The sequence below is a fragment of the Motacilla alba genome, chromosome 25, assembly GCF_015832195.1.
Source record: "Motacilla alba alba isolate MOTALB_02 chromosome 25, Motacilla_alba_V1.0_pri, whole genome shotgun sequence".
NCBI lineage: Eukaryota > Metazoa > Chordata > Aves > Passeriformes > Motacillidae > Motacilla > Motacilla alba.
This window is the reverse complement of record NC_052040.1, coordinates 31,424-46,299: the sequence shown is the minus strand read 5'-3', so window position 1 is coordinate 46,299 and position 14,876 is coordinate 31,424. Positions and strand designations below refer to the sequence as shown.

Here is a 14,876-nt window from a genome sequence, read left to right as displayed (position 1 = left end):
CCCGCATTCCCGAATCCCCGGGGGAGGAAAAATCCATGGGGATTCAGATTTAACAGCCCCAATTTTAATCAATTTTTAATATAAATTCCCGCTCCTGGCGGACCCCACCGGGTGGGAATTCCAAGGAAAAGGGTTTGGAACGGCTGGGAAAATTCCGGGGAAAGGGATTGGGATGGTTCGAGTTCCAGGGAGGAATTCCAGCCGCTCCCTGAGGGGAAGGATTTGGTTTTTTCCCCGTGGGATTTCCCGGGATTTAGTCCCGGGGTTTGCTCGTGGCTTTCCCTGCTTTTTTTTCCCGGATTTCGGAGCTCTGGCTTGGGGTCGTTATTCCCGAAAAATGCCCTTTTCCCAACCAAAGATTCCGGTTTCTGGGAACAACCGGTCGGGAATTGGCCAGGAAAAAAAAAAAAATAAAATAAAATAAAAACCAAAGGATCATTTTTTTACTGGTTTGGGAAAAAAATCCAAAACCCCAAGGAGACGAGGAGAGGATCCTAAAACCCCAAAATCCCAAAATCCCAAAATCCCCGGGGCTCGGGGGACGCGCAGGGAATGGGATCTGGAGCTTCCCGACTTTTCCAGGGGCTCCTTTGGAATGGGGAGGGGAAATCCCATTCCCAGGGATTTGGGGGAGGGGAAATCCACATTCCCAGGGATTTTTGGGGGGAGGGGAAATCCCACATTCCCGAGGAATTTCGGGGAGGTTGCAGATTTTTATCGGGAAGGTGAGAACTGGAAAAGTGGGGTTTTAATTGCAGGGATGAGGCTGAGTCAGAGTTTGGGGTGGCGGGATTGTGGGATTTTTTGGGATTGTGGGATTTTGGGATTGTGGGATTTTTTGGCATCTCACAGCTCATCTCCTCCCGCTCCCGCTGGCCCAGGTGGCTCCAAGAGCTGCCCGGGCTGGCTGGGGCAATTCCAGGGCTGGGGAATCCATGGAAAAACCGGGGCCAGGGGAGGATTTATCCCAAATATCGCCCTGCATCCCACCCTATCTCTGGGCAAAGCCTTCTCCAGGAGCCCCCGGGATAAAATGGGGGGGAATCGTGGATAAAATGGGGATCAAACGGCCAGCTGGCACCGACCCCCCGGGAGCAGAGGCAGCGCCGGGAATTCCTCCCGGACCCTTCCCGCAGCCCCGCCCCGCCCGGCCCAGCCCGGGGATTGGCCGGGATTTGGTCGTCCCGGGGTTTTTCCGGGAATGAGCCTCGGGAAGCTGCGGCTGATGCAGGAAACAACTTTATTGATGGCAGGGAAAGCGGGGACAGGGACGGGGACAGGGACAGGGACGGCCGGGAATGCCCCGGGGGATCCCGACCCTGAAATCACCCGAGGGACCCCAAGGCAGGAATCCCCCATGGGACCCCAAAGCCCAGAATCGCCAAGGGCACCCCAAAGCCATCAGCCAGGGCACCCCAAAGCCCCGATCGCCCCCAGCCCCATCCCCCAGGGCACCCCAAAGCCCCGATCGCCCCCAGCCCCATCCCCCAGGGCACCCCAAAGCCCCGGGCCCCGAGCGCGGCGCCCTTTGCCGAGCCCGGCGCTGCCGGGGCCGCTCAGGGCAGGGTCACGGATTTGGCGTCGCCGCCGGGGAAGCGAATCTCGTGCGCCAGGCACGGCCCGTTGGGCTCCTTGCCGAAATCCACCAGGAAGTTCTTGTTCACGCACAGGCCGCCCTTGTCCGTGTCCACATCGATCTGCAGCATCACCGAGCCCTCCCTGCGCGGGGACAGCGGCGGCTCGCGGCGACAGCGACCCCGGCACCCCCGGAGCCCGCCCGGAGCCCGCCCGGAGCCCGCCCGGAGCCCGCCCGGAGCCGCTCCGCACCGCGCCGGGGAGCGCCCGGCCCCGGGGCCGGTGGGACGGGCTGACACGGGGCGGCGCGGGGTCCCCAATTCCCGATGGATGGGGACAGGATGGGCTCGGGGACAGCTCTGGGTCCCCAGTTCCCTCAGCATGGGGACAGGATGGGCTCGGGGACAGCTGTGGGTTCCCAGTTCCCTCAGCATGGGGACAGGATGGGCTCGGGGACAGCTGTGGGTTCCCAGTTCCCTCAGCATGGGGACAGGATGGGCTCAGGGACAGCTCTGGGTCCCCGGTTCCCTCAGCATGGGGACAGGATGGGCTCGGGGACAGCTGTGGGTCCCCGGTTCCCGATGGATTGGGACAGGATGGGCTCGGGGACAGCTGTGGCTCCCCCGTGCCCTCAGGACGGGGACAAGTCCGTGGCACGATGGGCTCCGGGGCAGTTCCCCCTGCCCAGCTGCCCCAGGCTCGGCTCAGCCCGTACCCGCCCCGGGGGGGTCGTGGCGCCCTCCCCCCGCCCGCCCGGGCCCGGGCAGCCTCCGGCAGCCGCGAGGGGCTCACTTGACCAGGCTGGGGTAGAACTGCCGGTCCCAGGTGCTGTAGAAGGAGTTGGTCACGTAGAGCCGCTTCCCGTCCAGGCTCAGCTGCAGCGAGGCGGGGCCGCCGTACACGCGCTTGCACTGGGACACACGGACTGGGGTTACTGGGAGCACTGGGACACACGCGCTGGGGGCACTGGGGGCACTGGGACACACGCACTGGGGGCACTGGGGAATCTGGGACACACGGGCTGGGGGCACTGGGACACACGGGCTGGGGGCACTGGGGACACTGGGACACACGCGCTGGGGGCACTGGGGAATCTGGGACACACGGACTGGGGGCACTGGAGACACTGGGTACGCACGGACTGGGGGCACTGAGGGCACTGTGGGCACTGGGACTGGATCCCAGCAGGGGCAGTGAGAGCAGGCTCAGGCTCACACACGCTCGGGTGAGCACACAGACTCAGGGGAGCACACACACTCACGCTCACGCTCAGGGGAGCACACACTCACACTCAGGCCCTCCCCAGCCCCGCGCAGGTGCTGCCAGCCCTGTCCCCGCTCACCTTGACCACCAGCGGCTCGGGCTGGCACTTGAGCTCCTCGTCCCTGCACACGGTCACGGGGCCCCCTCGCAGGATGCTGCCCCCCACGAACACCTGCAAGGGCCGCGCTGGCACTCGAGCGTTCCCCGGCCCCCCCCGGCCCCCCCGGCCCCGCCGCGCCCCCCGGGCCGGGGGCTGCCCCTCACCTGCCCCACCAGCCGGGGCTTGCAGCTCCGGGACAGCTCGTACTGCCGGATGTCCCCGTGCAGCCAATTGCACACGTACAGGAACCGGTCGTCGGGGCTGATCACGAGGTCGGCGATGAAGGCTGCGGGCAGAGCCGGGGCTCAGGGGCACGGCCAGCACGGGGGGCGGCCACCCGGGCCCGGGGCGAGCTGGCCCTTGGGGCAGGGACCAGGCCTTTGGGCTCAGTCGGGATTCGGGGGCACCCAGCCGGGCTCGGGGCTCGCCCCGCAGCATTCGGGGGCACCCAGCCGGGCTCTAGGCTCGCCCCGCAGGCCGTGCCCGGCTGCAGAGCTCGCCCAGGGAGCAGGAATGCCACCCCCGAGGGCACACGCACCTGGCATCTTGGGCATGATCCAGCCCGACACGTCCTTGGCCGGGATCCGGATCACCTCCTCCACGGCCCAGTTGTCTCTCTGCACAGCGACACCGAGCCCGGCTCAGCCCGCGCTGCCCCGGCCCGAGCCGAGCCGAGCCGAGCCGGGCCGGGCTCACCCCGCTCCCCCCGAGCCCCGCATCCGGAGCCTCCCCGTCCCCGCTCCTGCTGCTGCCGGCCCGCTCCCGCTCCCGCCGCCCCGGGGCCGCTGCCGCACTCGCCTCGCAGGATTTGTAGAGGCGGAAGATGGCCCCGCTCAGGGCGCAGCCCACGTAGCCCTCGGCGGCCTCGGGGCTGTGCAGGAAGCGCACGCTCAGCGGCAGGGAATCCTCGCCCAGGTCGAAGCACTGCGTCAGGCTGCGGCACGACAGGTTCCACACGTTCAGGCGGCGGCCGAAGACCCCTGCGGGACACGGCGGAAAGGCTGCGGGCGGCCGGGGACAGGCAGCGCTCCCCGGAGGGCTCCGGGTGGGCATCGGCCCCCAAAGGGCAGGGACCGGGCAGGGGGAGCTGGGAAATGCAGGGACTGGGAAATGCAGGATTTGGGAAGGGGGAAAAGGGAAATGCAGGATTTGGGGAGAACAGAGAGAAATGCAGGATTTGGGAGCAGCCGGGCCCTGCCAGCCCCGCGCTCAGCGCTGCCACCCGCGTGTCCCCACCTTTCTTGAGGTCATCGGGGTTGAAGCCGCGCCCGGCCACTTTGGGCACCATCCCGGCCGAGCTGACCAGGACGTTGTGCCGCGCCTGGTACCAGAAGTCGTAGCCGGTCGGGGGAGCCTCACACTCGTTCTCCCAGTTGCCCTTCAGCTCGAAGGTCTCTCCGTCCAGCACCACGAAGCCACCTGGGACACACGAGCCACGGGCGGTGACAAACCCGGCGGGACCCCCGGGATGGGAGGTCGGGCAGGGAAATGGGGATTCCGGCAGGGAAATGGGGATTCCGGCAGGGAAATGGGGATTCCGGCAGGGAAATGGGGATTCGGGCAGGGAAAATTCACCTTTGCCGTTGCCGGCGGGGTCGCCCATGTTGGCGATCAGGACGTCGCCGTTGGGCAGGGGGTGGGTGACAGCCAGGTAGCCCTTGTTGCACTTCCAGAACACATCCACGGGCTCGATCATCTGCGAGAAGCAGCGCCAGTTGCAGCCTCCGCCGGCTCGCCGCCTTTCCCGGCAGCACGGCGTGCGGAATCCATCGTCCCTCGCTGCCCCCCGCCGCTGCCCTCCCTCCCTCGCCGCCGCGGGCTCCCCCGGCCGTACCTTGCAGATGCGGGGCGCCCGGCACTGGGAGCCCACATCCACCACGTAGATGCGGGAGGAGATGAGGCACGGCAGCACCAGCTTGGTCCTCTTGGCCGCGGCGCCGCTCTCGAAGCAGCCGCAGGCGGGGCCCCAGCCCGCGCAGTGCAGCTCGTCCTTGAGGTTGGGCATGGGCAGCCGGTGGATCACCTGGGCACGGCCAAGGAGCTCAGCCCGGGCCGAGCCGGGACAGCGCGGGGAGCGGCCCCGGGGCTCGGGGAGCCCGGGAGAGGGGCCGGGAGCGATCCCGGGGCTTGGGGAGCTCTAGAGGGGATGGGAGCTGCCCCGGGATTTGGGGAGCTCTAGAAAGGGGCTGGGAGCGGCCGGGAGCAGCGGGGACAAAGCGGCAAAGGTTTTCCGTGTTTCCAGGGGCACAAGGAGCTCCCCGGCGGCCCCGGAGGGCTCCGGGGGCGCGGCCCCGGCTCGGTGCCGCCCCGGGGAGCCCGGCAGGGGCCGGTACCTGGCCGTAGTGGCAGGAGCGCGGGTTCAGGTCCACGGTGGCCAGGAAATCGGGCTGGTCGATGCAGGTGGACCTGTAGGTGCAGGTCACGTAGGCGACCTCCTCCCTCGGGGCTGGGGACACAAAAGCGCGCTCGAACCACGCCGGCAAGCCCCGAACGGCGCCGGCAGAGCTCCGGACAGCGCTCCGACATCACCGCCCTGATTTTCGGGCTGCTGCCGCTCGCTCCAGCTCCCCCCGGGCGGCCCTGGCGCCGCTCCCGACCCGGGAGCAGCCAGGAGCGATCTCCGGCAGCTCCGGGGCTCGGCACGGACACCGAGCTCGGCGGGACCCCAGAGAGCCCCGATCCCCCCGCCCGGCCCAGCCCCAGCGGCTGCACTCGCCTTTCAGCACGTCGGGGCACGAGGGGTACTCGTAGCACGAAGCTCTGCATCTGTCTGGGGAGCAGAGGGGACGCCGTGAGCGCGGCCCGGCGCCACCCCAAGCCCGCTCCAGAGGCTCCCTCCCGCCCCAGGGACCCCCGGAGCCGGGACCGGGACAGAGCTGTCACTCGGAGCCGGGACAGGATGGGGACAGAGCTGTCTCCTGAGCCGGGACAGGATGGGGACAGAGCTGTCACCTGAGCCCAGACAGGACGGGGACAGAGCTGTCACCCGGAGCCGGGACAGGATGGGGACAGAGCTGTCACCCGGAGCCGGGACACGCTGGAAGCTCCAGCACGGACAGTCCCTCTGCATCCCGGGTCCCCGGGGCAGGGCAGGGCCCCCGGAGTCCCCAGGGCCCCGCAGCAGCTCCGGGAGCAGCGGCCCCACGGGCAGAGCTCGGGCGCAGCTCCCTCCCGCTGCCCGGGCCGCAGAGGCTCCTGTGCCCGGCTGTGCCCGGGCCATCCCCGGGGCCGGAGCCCGGCTCGGACCGGGGCTGCGGGCCCGGGGCTGCGGGGGGAGCCCGCGGGGGTCCCTTACCCATGGCTGCAGCTCTGGGGGTCGCGGTGCTGGCGGCGCAGGAGTCGGAGCTGAGGGGCAGCTGCTGCTGGCTCGGGGCTGGAGCGGCTGTGCCGTGCCCTGGCTGCTGCCGGGGGCCTTTTATCCCCGACACAGGGTGGGGGCAGCGGGGCCAAGCCCAGGGAGGGGCTGCCCAGCGCTTGGGAGGTGCCAGCCCGGCGCTGCGGCTTCTTTCCTCCCGCCCGCCGCCAATCGGGGCCCAAATCTGCTGCTCCCTGCAGCTCCCGAAGCCTCAAACCCCGCCGGGCCCGGCTGCTCCCGCCCGGCCCCGCACGGAACGGCTGCTCCGCACCCGCAGCGCCCTCAGCCCGGCCGGGCCCGGCCCCGCCACCCCCAAACCCGCTCCTGCTCCTCACGGGGGGACCCCGACCCCCGGGTGGCCCCGCAGGGTCTCCGAGCGCGCTCTGCCCGGGGACAGGAGTTTGGGAGCTCTCCCTGGAGAAAAGGGGGATCCCGGGGGATTCTGGATCTGCCAGGGGGGATTTGGGATCTGATCCCAGGAACAGGACGAGAGGGAACGGCCTCGAGCTGTGCCAGGTCAGGCTCCGGGTGGGAAATCTGGGGAAATTCTTCCTGGGAAAGGGAAAAGGCCTCGGAAGGGGCTGCCCGGGGAGGTTCGGAGCGGCCACCCCTGGAGAACCCTTGGACGTTTGTCTGTGTGCCCATGGGGGATTGGTCCCACCTTGGACTCGATGGTCCTGGAGGGATTTTCCAACCCCAACAATCCTGGAATTCTCGGAAAGGTCTCTTTAACACTCGGTGCAATTTCCAAACCCAAATAATTCTGGAATTCTCGGAAGGGTCCCTTTAACGCTCGTCGCTATTTCCAAACACCAAACGCAGTTCCTAAATCCCCCAAAATGAGCGAATCCTACAAAAACCACAGCAAATGAGCGCTTGGGAGAGCTCCGAATTCCCGTGCTGAGCCTGGCCGGGAGGAGATAAAGCTGCGGCTGATAAGATAAAGTTGCTGATAAGAGCTGGGATTACTTCCTGCCCCTCCCTGCGCCCGGGTGAGCTGGGCTGGTTCTCCCTGGGCTCACCTGCGGCTTTTCCATGACCACGGGTGGGGGCAGCGTCCCTCTGGCCCGGTTCGGGAAGTTTCCCGGCTTCTCCTGCTCATCCCCGCTTGCCATAATCCAGGGAAAATCAGATTTCTCCGCTCCTGACGCTGCAGATCGCGTTTATCTGCCCCGATTTGGCAGGGATTCATCTGGGATCTGTCCCGCCCATCCCTGACAGCCTCTGGAGCTGGACATTCCTGCCCCGTGGAGGAAGAAAGGCCACCCCGAGCCGTTCGCGTCCCTCATTCCAAGCGGATCCAGAGGGACGCCCTGGAATTACCTCGGGCTTTGGCGGTTCCTGGGGCGCTGCTCGCCCAAAAGGCTCCAAAGCCTCGGGGATTTTGGGATCCGGCCCAGGGCAGCGGCTCCTCCTCGCCGGCTTTTCCTGCTGGCCTGGGGAGTCCGGGTGTTCCCTGGAACAATCCCGACCCCGAGGGAATTCGGGCTTTGGGCTCCCCGCGTGTCCCCCTCGGCAGGGACAGGGACAGGGCCAGGGGGGACAGGACAGGGGGGACAGGGACCGGGCCAGGGCCAGGGCCAGAGCCAGGGCCAGGGACCGGGACAGGGACCGGGCCAGGGACCGGGACAGGGACAGGGACAGGCACAAAAAGCGGTGGAGCGGGGAACAAAGTCCCGAGCCCGCCCCTTGTCACCTGCCTTCCATTGTCGGGGAATTTCGGGTTTTGTCACGTGAACTCGGGAGCCAGCACCCAAAAATCACCCTTTTCCCCCGAATCACCAGAAATTCAGGGAATTCGTGGCTCGGGAGGGAATTTGAGCTCCAGGCTCTCTGATGGGAGAGCCGGGAACGCTGCAGAGCCCCGGCGGCGGCTCGTGGTGGAATTCCACCCCCGGGAAGGAACGAGCAGCGGGATTCGGGGCTCGCTCCGTGAACGGAAAGGTTTCCCAAAGTCTGCCGGTGCCCGGTGCCGGCTGAGGGGCCGGGGCTGGGCAGGGAGGACGGAGAGCGGGCCAAAAGCGCAGGAAATCGCCATTTAGGAGCGGCAAGCGCGGAAGGAGCCCCGGGCCCGCTGGGGCAGCCGCGGGGCTCGGGGCCGGGCCCGGGGGAGCCGAAGCCTCGGCGGGGAGCTGCGGGAGCCGGGAGCTGTCCGAGGTGCCAAATCCCGGCGGAGCCGGTGGCGAGCGGGCGGCAGCGGCCGGCGGGGCGTGGGCACCGAGCGCTTATCTCGCTCTTATCAGCGCCGCGGGGACACGCGAGCGCCGAGCGGGGACAGGGAGGGACACGGCGACGTCAGCTCGGGAAGCCACCGGGAGCAGCGCGGCTCGTTAATGAGGGGCGGGCTAATGAGGGGCCGGCTAATGAGCTGGCTAATGAGCGGGTGTGCAGCGCCAGGGCAGGGAGGCGCGGGCACGTGGGGACAGCGCAGGGGACACCGAGGCGTGTCCGGGGGGACCCAAGCGGGGCTGGAGGCCAAGGGCGGCCCCGGGACAGAGCCTCTTTTGTACTTTTCCGCCCCAAACCCGATCCGTTCTGCGGCTTTGCCGCTCGCACTGCGCAGAGAAGCCCGCGGGGCGCTGCCCGCTGCCCTGTGCCCCGTGCCCGGTGCCCGGTGGTCCCGGAGCCCGGGGAGCCTGGGGCCAGCCCTGGCCGGGGGGGCTGAGCTGTCCCCGCTGCTGGGGACATCCCCGGGGCTCCTCGCCGGGCGTTGTCCCCGCACTGCTGGGGGCAGCAGTTCCCTGTCCGTGTGCCCGGGCAGCTCTTCCCGGAGCTGGCAGCCGCATTCCAGGGCGCTGAGTGTCCCTCGCTGGGGCACTGCTGGCGGCCAGGCCGGCGGTGGCCTCGGGAGGGGACCCTGCTGCGAGCCCTCGGGGCCTGAAGCGGCATCTCGGCTCTTTTGGGGCCACTTCAGCCCAGTTTGGGTCAAATCCAGCCCGGCCGGTGCCACTTTTGAGCTGCTGGAGGCACTCGGGGCTGGGGTCGGGCATGGCCCGGGGGCCCGGGGACACTTGGGGGTGACCAGAGGGTTGGGAACAGTCCCCGGTGACCCTTCCAGCCCCAAATTCCCAGTGCCGAGCTCCCCAAATGCCCCTCGTACCCAGCTGACCCGCAGGTGCCACCCAGGGAGGCCTCCCCGTGTCCTGCCCTGGCCGCAGCTACCCCCGGGAGCTCGGGGAGGGTTTCCTGAGGGTCCCCGGGGTCCCATGGGTCTGTCCCGTTCCTGGGATCCCCTGAACAGCTCCCGGAGCCCATCCCGGAGTCCCCGAGATCCCAAACTCCTGTCCTCGGGCAGAGCGCGCTCGGGGACCATGCGGGGCCTCGCCGGGGGTCGGGGTCCCCCCGTGAGGAGCAGGAGCGGGTTTGGGGGTGGCGGGGCCGGGCCCGGCGGGGTTTGAGGCTTCGGGAGCTGCAGGGAGCAGCAGATTTGGGCCCCGATTGGCGGCGGGCGGGAGGAAAGAAGCCGCAGCGCCGGGCTGGCACCTCCCAAGCGCTGGGCAGCCCCTCCCTGGGCTTGGCCCCGCTGCCCCCACCCTGTGCCGGGGATAAAAGGCCCCCGGCAGCAGCCAGGGCACGGCACAGCCGCTCCAGCCCCGAGCCAGCAGCAGCTGCCCCTCAGCTCCGACTCCTGCGCCGCCAGCACCGCGACCCCCAGAGCTGCAGCCATGGGTAAGGGACCCCCGCGGGCTCCCCCCGCAGCCCCGGGCCCGCAGCCCCGGTCCGAGCCGGGCTCCGGCCCCGGGGATGGCCCGGGCACAGCCGGGCACAGGAGCCTCTGCGGCCCGGGCAGCGGGAGGGAGCTGCGCCCGAGCTCTGCCCGTGGGGCCGCTGCTCCCGGAGCTGCTGCGGGGCCCTGGGGACTCCGGGGGCCCTGCCCTGCCCCGGGGACCCGGGATGCAGAGGGACTGTCCGTGCTGGAGCTTCCAGCGTGTCCCGGCTCCGGGTGACAGCTCTGTCCCCATCCTGTCCCGGCTCCGGGTGACAGCTCTGTCCCCGTCCTGTCTGGGCTCAGGTGACAGCTCTGTCCCCATCCTGTCCCGGCTCAGGAGACAGCTCTGTCCCCATCCTGTCCCGGCTCCGAGTGACAGCTCTGTCCCGGTCCCGGCTCCGGGGGTCCCTGGGGCGGGAGGGAGCCTCTGGAGCGGGCTTGGGGTGGCGCCGGGCCGCGCTCACGGCGTCCCCTCTGCTCCCCAGACAGATGCAGAGCTTCGTGCTACGAGTACCCCTCGTGCCCCGACGTGCTGAAAGGCGAGTGCAGCCGCTGGGGCTGGGCCGGGCGGGGGGATCGGGGCTCTCTGGGGTCCCGCCGAGCTCGGTGTCCGTGCCGAGCCCCGGAGCTGCCGGAGATCGCTCCTGGCTGCTCCCGGGTCGGGAGCGGCGCCAGGGCCGCCCGGGGGGAGCTGGAGCGAGCGGCAGCAGCCCGAAAATCAGGGCGGTGATGTCGGAGCGCTGTCCGGAGCTCTGCCGGCGCCGTTCGGGGCTTGCCGGCGTGGTTCGAGCGCGCTTTTGTGTCCCCAGCCCCGAGGGAGGAGGTCGCCTACGTGACCTGCACCTACAGGTCCACCTGCATCGACCAGCCCGATTTCCTGGCCACCGTGGACCTGAACCCGCGCTCCTGCCACTACGGCCAGGTACCGGCCCCTGCCGGGCTCCCCGGGGCGGCACCGAGCCGGGGCCGCGCCCCCGGAGCCCTCCGGGGCCGCCGGGGAGCTCCTTGTGCCCCTGGAAACACGGAAAACCTTTGCCGCTTTGTCCCCGCTGCTCCCGGCCGCTCCCAGCCCCTTTCTAGAGCTCCCCAAATCCCGGGGCAGCTCCCATCCCCTCTAGAGCTCCCCAAGCCCCGGGATCGCTCCCGGCCCCTCTCCCGGGCTCCCCGAGCCCCGGGGCCGCTCCCCGCGCTGTCCCGGCTCGGCCCGGGCTGAGCTCCTTGGCCGTGCCCAGGTGATCCACCGGCTGCCCATGCCCAACCTCAAGGACGAGCTGCACTGCGCGGGCTGGGGCCCCGCCTGCGGCTGCTTCGAGAGCGGCGCCGCGGCCAAGAGGACCAAGCTGGTGCTGCCGTGCCTCATCTCCTCCCGCATCTACGTGGTGGATGTGGGCTCCCAGTGCCGGGCGCCCCGCATCTGCAAGGTACGGCCGGGGGAGCCCGCGGCGGCGAGGGAGGGAGGGCAGCGGCGGGGGGCAGCGAGGGACGATGGATTCCGCACGCCGTGCTGCCGGGAAAGGCGGCGAGCCGGCGGAGGCTGCAACTGGCGCTGCTTCTCGCAGATGATCGAGCCCGTGGATGTGTTCTGGAAGTGCAACAAGGGCTACCTGGCTGTCACCCACCCCCTGCCCAACGGCGACGTCCTGATCGCCAACATGGGCGACCCCGCCGGCAACGGCAAAGGTGAATTTTCCCTGCCGGAATCCCCATTTCCCTGCCGGAATCCCCATTTCCCTGCCGGAATCCCCATTTCCCTGCCCGAGCTCCCATCCCGGGGGTCCCGCCGGGTTTGTCACCGCCCGTGGCTCGTGTGTCCCAGGTGGCTTCGTGGTGCTGGACGGAGAGACCTTCGAGCTGAAGGGCAACTGGGAGAACGAGTGTGAGGCTCCCCCGACCGGCTACGACTTCTGGTACCAGGCGCGGCACAACGTCCTGGTCAGCTCGGCCGGGATGGTGCCCAAAGTGGCCGGGCGCGGCTTCAACCCCGATGACCTCAAGAAAGGTGGGGACACGCGGGTGGCAGCGCTGAGCGCGGGGCTGGCAGGGCCCGGCTGCTCCCAAATCCTGCATTTCTCTCTGTTCTCCCCAAATCCTGCATTTCCCTTTTCCCCCTTCCCAAATCCTGCATTTCCCAGTCCCTGCATTTCCCAGCTCCCCCTGCCCGGTCCCTGCCCTTTGGGGGCCGATGCCCACCCGGAGCCCTCCGGGGAGCGCTGCCTGTCCCCGGCCGCCCGCAGCCTTTCCGCCGTGTCCCGCAGGGGTCTTCGGCCGCCGCCTGAACGTGTGGAACCTGTCGTGCCGCAGCCTGACGCAGTGCTTCGACCTGGGCGAGGATTCCCTGCCGCTGAGCGTGCGCTTCCTGCACAGCCCCGAGGCCGCCGAGGGCTACGTGGGCTGCGCCCTGAGCGGGGCCATCTTCCGCCTCTACAAATCCTGCGAGGCGAGTGCGGCAGCGGCCCCGGGGCGGCGGGAGCGGGAGCGGGCCGGCAGCAGCAGGAGCGGGGACGGGGAGGCTCCGGATGCGGGGCTCGGGGGGAGCGGGGTGAGCCCGGCCCGGCTCGGCTCGGCTCGGCTCGGGCCGGGGCAGCGCGGGCTGAGCCGGGCTCGGTGTCGCTGTGCAGAGAGACAACTGGGCCGTGGAGGAGGTGATCCGGATCCCGGCCAAGGACGTGTCGGGCTGGATCATGCCCAAGATGCCAGGTGCGTGTGCCCTCGGGGGTGGCATTCCTGCTCCCTGGGCGAGCTCTGCAGCCGGGCACGGCCTGCGGGGCGAGCCTAGAGCCCGGCTGGGTGCCCCCGAATGCTGCGGGGCGAGCCCCGAGCCCGGCTGGGTGCCCCCGAATCCCGACTGAGCCCAAAGGCCTGGTCCCTGCCCCAAGGGCCAGCTCGCCCCGGGCCCGGGTGGCCGCCCCCCGTGCTGGCCGTGCCCCTGAGCCCCGGCTCTGCCCGCAGCCTTCATCGCCGACCTCGTGATCAGCCCCGACGACCGGTTCCTGTACGTGTGCAATTGGCTGCACGGGGACATCCGGCAGTACGAGCTGTCCCGGAGCTGCAAGCCCCGGCTGGTGGGGCAGGTGAGGGGCAGCCCCCGGCCCGGGGGGCGCGGCGGGGGCCGGGGGGGCCGGGGGGGGCCGGGGAACGCTCGAGTGCCAGCGCGGCCCTTGCAGGTGTTCGTGGGGGGCAGCATCCTGCGAGGGGGCCCCGTGACCGTGTGCAGGGACGAGGAGCTCAAGTGCCAGCCCGAGCCGCTGGTGGTCAAGGTGAGCGGGGACAGGGCTGGCAGCACCTGCGCGGGGCTGGGGAGGGCCTGAGTGTGAGTGTGTGCTCCCCTGAGCGTGAGCGTGAGTGTGTGTGCTCCCCTGAGTCTGTGTGCTCACCCGAGCGTGTGTGAGCCTGAGCCTGCTCTCACTGCCCCTGCTGGGATCCAGTCCCAGTGCCCACAGTGCCCTCAGTGCCCCCAGTCCGTGCGTACCCAGTGTCTCCAGTGCCCCCAGTCCGTGTGTCCCAGATTCCCCAGTGCCCCCAGCGCGTGTGTCCCAGTGTCCCCAGTGCCCCCAGCCCGTGTGTCCCAGTGCCCCCAGCCCGTGTGTCCCAGATTCCCCAGTGCCCCCAGTGCGTGTGTCCCAGTGCCCCCAGTGCCCCCAGCGCGTGTGTCCCAGTGCTCCCAGTAACCCCAGTCCGTGTGTCCCAGTGCAAGCGCGTGTACGGCGGCCCCGCCTCGCTGCAGCTGAGCCTGGACGGGAAGCGGCTCTACGTGACCAACTCCTTCTACAGCACCTGGGACCGGCAGTTCTACCCCAGCCTGGTCAAGTGAGCCCCTCGCGGCTGCCGGAGGCTGCCCGGGCCCGGGCGGGCGGGGGGAGGGCGCCACGACCCCCCCGGGGCGGGTACGGGCTGAGCCGAGCCTGGGGCAGCTGGGCAGGGGGAACTGCCCCGGAGCCCATCGTGCCACGGACTTGTCCCCGTCCTGAGGGCACGGGGGAGCCACAGCTGTCCCCGAGCCCATCCTGTCCCAATCCATCGGGAACCGGGGACCCACAGCTGTCCCCGAGCCCATCCTGTCCCCATGCTGAGGGAACCGGGGACCCAGAGCTGTCCCTGAGCCCATCCTGTCCCCATGCTGAGGGAACTGGGAACCCACAGCTGTCCCCGAGCCCATCCTGTCCCCATGCTGAGGGAACCGGGGACCCAGAGCTGTCCCTGAGCCCATCCTGTCCCCATGCTGAGGGAACTGGGAACCCACAGCTGTCCCCGAGCCCATCCTGTCCCCATGCTGAGGGAACTGGGGACCCACAGCTGTCCCCGAGCCCATCCTGTCCCCATGCTGAGGGAACTGGGGACCCACAGCTGTCCCCGAGCCCATCCTGTCCCCATCCATCGGGAATTGGGGACCCCGCGCCGCCCCGTGTCAGCCCGTCCCACCGGCCCCGGGGCCGGGCGCTCCCCGGCGCGGTGCGGAGCGGCTCCGGGCGGGCTCCGGGCGGGCTCCGGGTGGGCTCCGGGCGGGCTCCGGGCGGGCTCCGGGGGTGCCGGGGTCGCTGTCGCCGCGAGCCGCCGCTGTCCCCGCGCAGGGAGGGCTCGGTGATGCTGCAGATCGATGTGGACACGGACAAGGGCGGCCTGTGCGTGAACAAGAACTTCCTGGTGGATTTCGGCAAGGAGCCCAACGGGCCGTGCCTGGCGCACGAGATTCGCTTCCCCGGCGGCGACGCCAAATCCGTGACCCTGCCCTGAGCGGCCCCGGCAGCGCCGGGCTCGGCAAAGGGCGCCGCGCTCGGGGCCCGGGGCTTTGGGGCTTTGGGGTGCCCTGGGGGATGGGGCTGGGGGCGATCGGGGCTTTGGGGTGCCCTGGGGGATGGGGCTGGGGGCGATCGGGG

At 69.8% G+C, this 14,876-nt stretch overlaps 2 protein-coding genes across 2 annotated transcripts; one reads left to right on the top strand and one right to left on the bottom strand.

Moving 5' to 3' along the window:
• Positions 1-1,234: 1,234 nt before the first annotated feature.
• LOC119711566 (methanethiol oxidase-like) lies at positions 1,235-6,315 on the bottom strand. Its single transcript, XM_038161933.1, has 12 exons — positions 6,234-6,315; positions 5,655-5,708; positions 5,272-5,384; positions 4,773-4,961; positions 4,514-4,634; positions 4,175-4,357; positions 3,737-3,918; positions 3,477-3,555; positions 3,103-3,224; positions 2,918-3,010; positions 2,368-2,486; positions 1,235-1,719 (listed from the first exon to the last, which is right to left on the bottom strand). The coding sequence occupies exons 1-12, from the start codon at positions 6,235-6,237 to the stop codon at positions 1,557-1,559; spliced, it is 1,422 nt and encodes a 473-aa protein (XP_038017861.1). The 5' UTR covers positions 6,238-6,315; the 3' UTR covers positions 1,235-1,556.
• A 3,565-nt stretch (positions 6,316-9,880) lies between these two features.
• Positions 9,881-14,764, top strand: LOC119711567 (methanethiol oxidase-like). Its single transcript, XM_038161934.1, has 12 exons — positions 9,881-9,962; positions 10,488-10,541; positions 10,812-10,924; positions 11,235-11,423; positions 11,562-11,682; positions 11,819-12,001; positions 12,258-12,439; positions 12,621-12,699; positions 12,952-13,073; positions 13,167-13,259; positions 13,691-13,809; positions 14,571-14,764. The coding sequence occupies exons 1-12, from the start codon at positions 9,959-9,961 to the stop codon at positions 14,731-14,733; spliced, it is 1,422 nt and encodes a 473-aa protein (XP_038017862.1). The 5' UTR covers positions 9,881-9,958; the 3' UTR covers positions 14,734-14,764.
• The last annotated feature ends 112 nt before the right edge of the window (positions 14,765-14,876 follow it).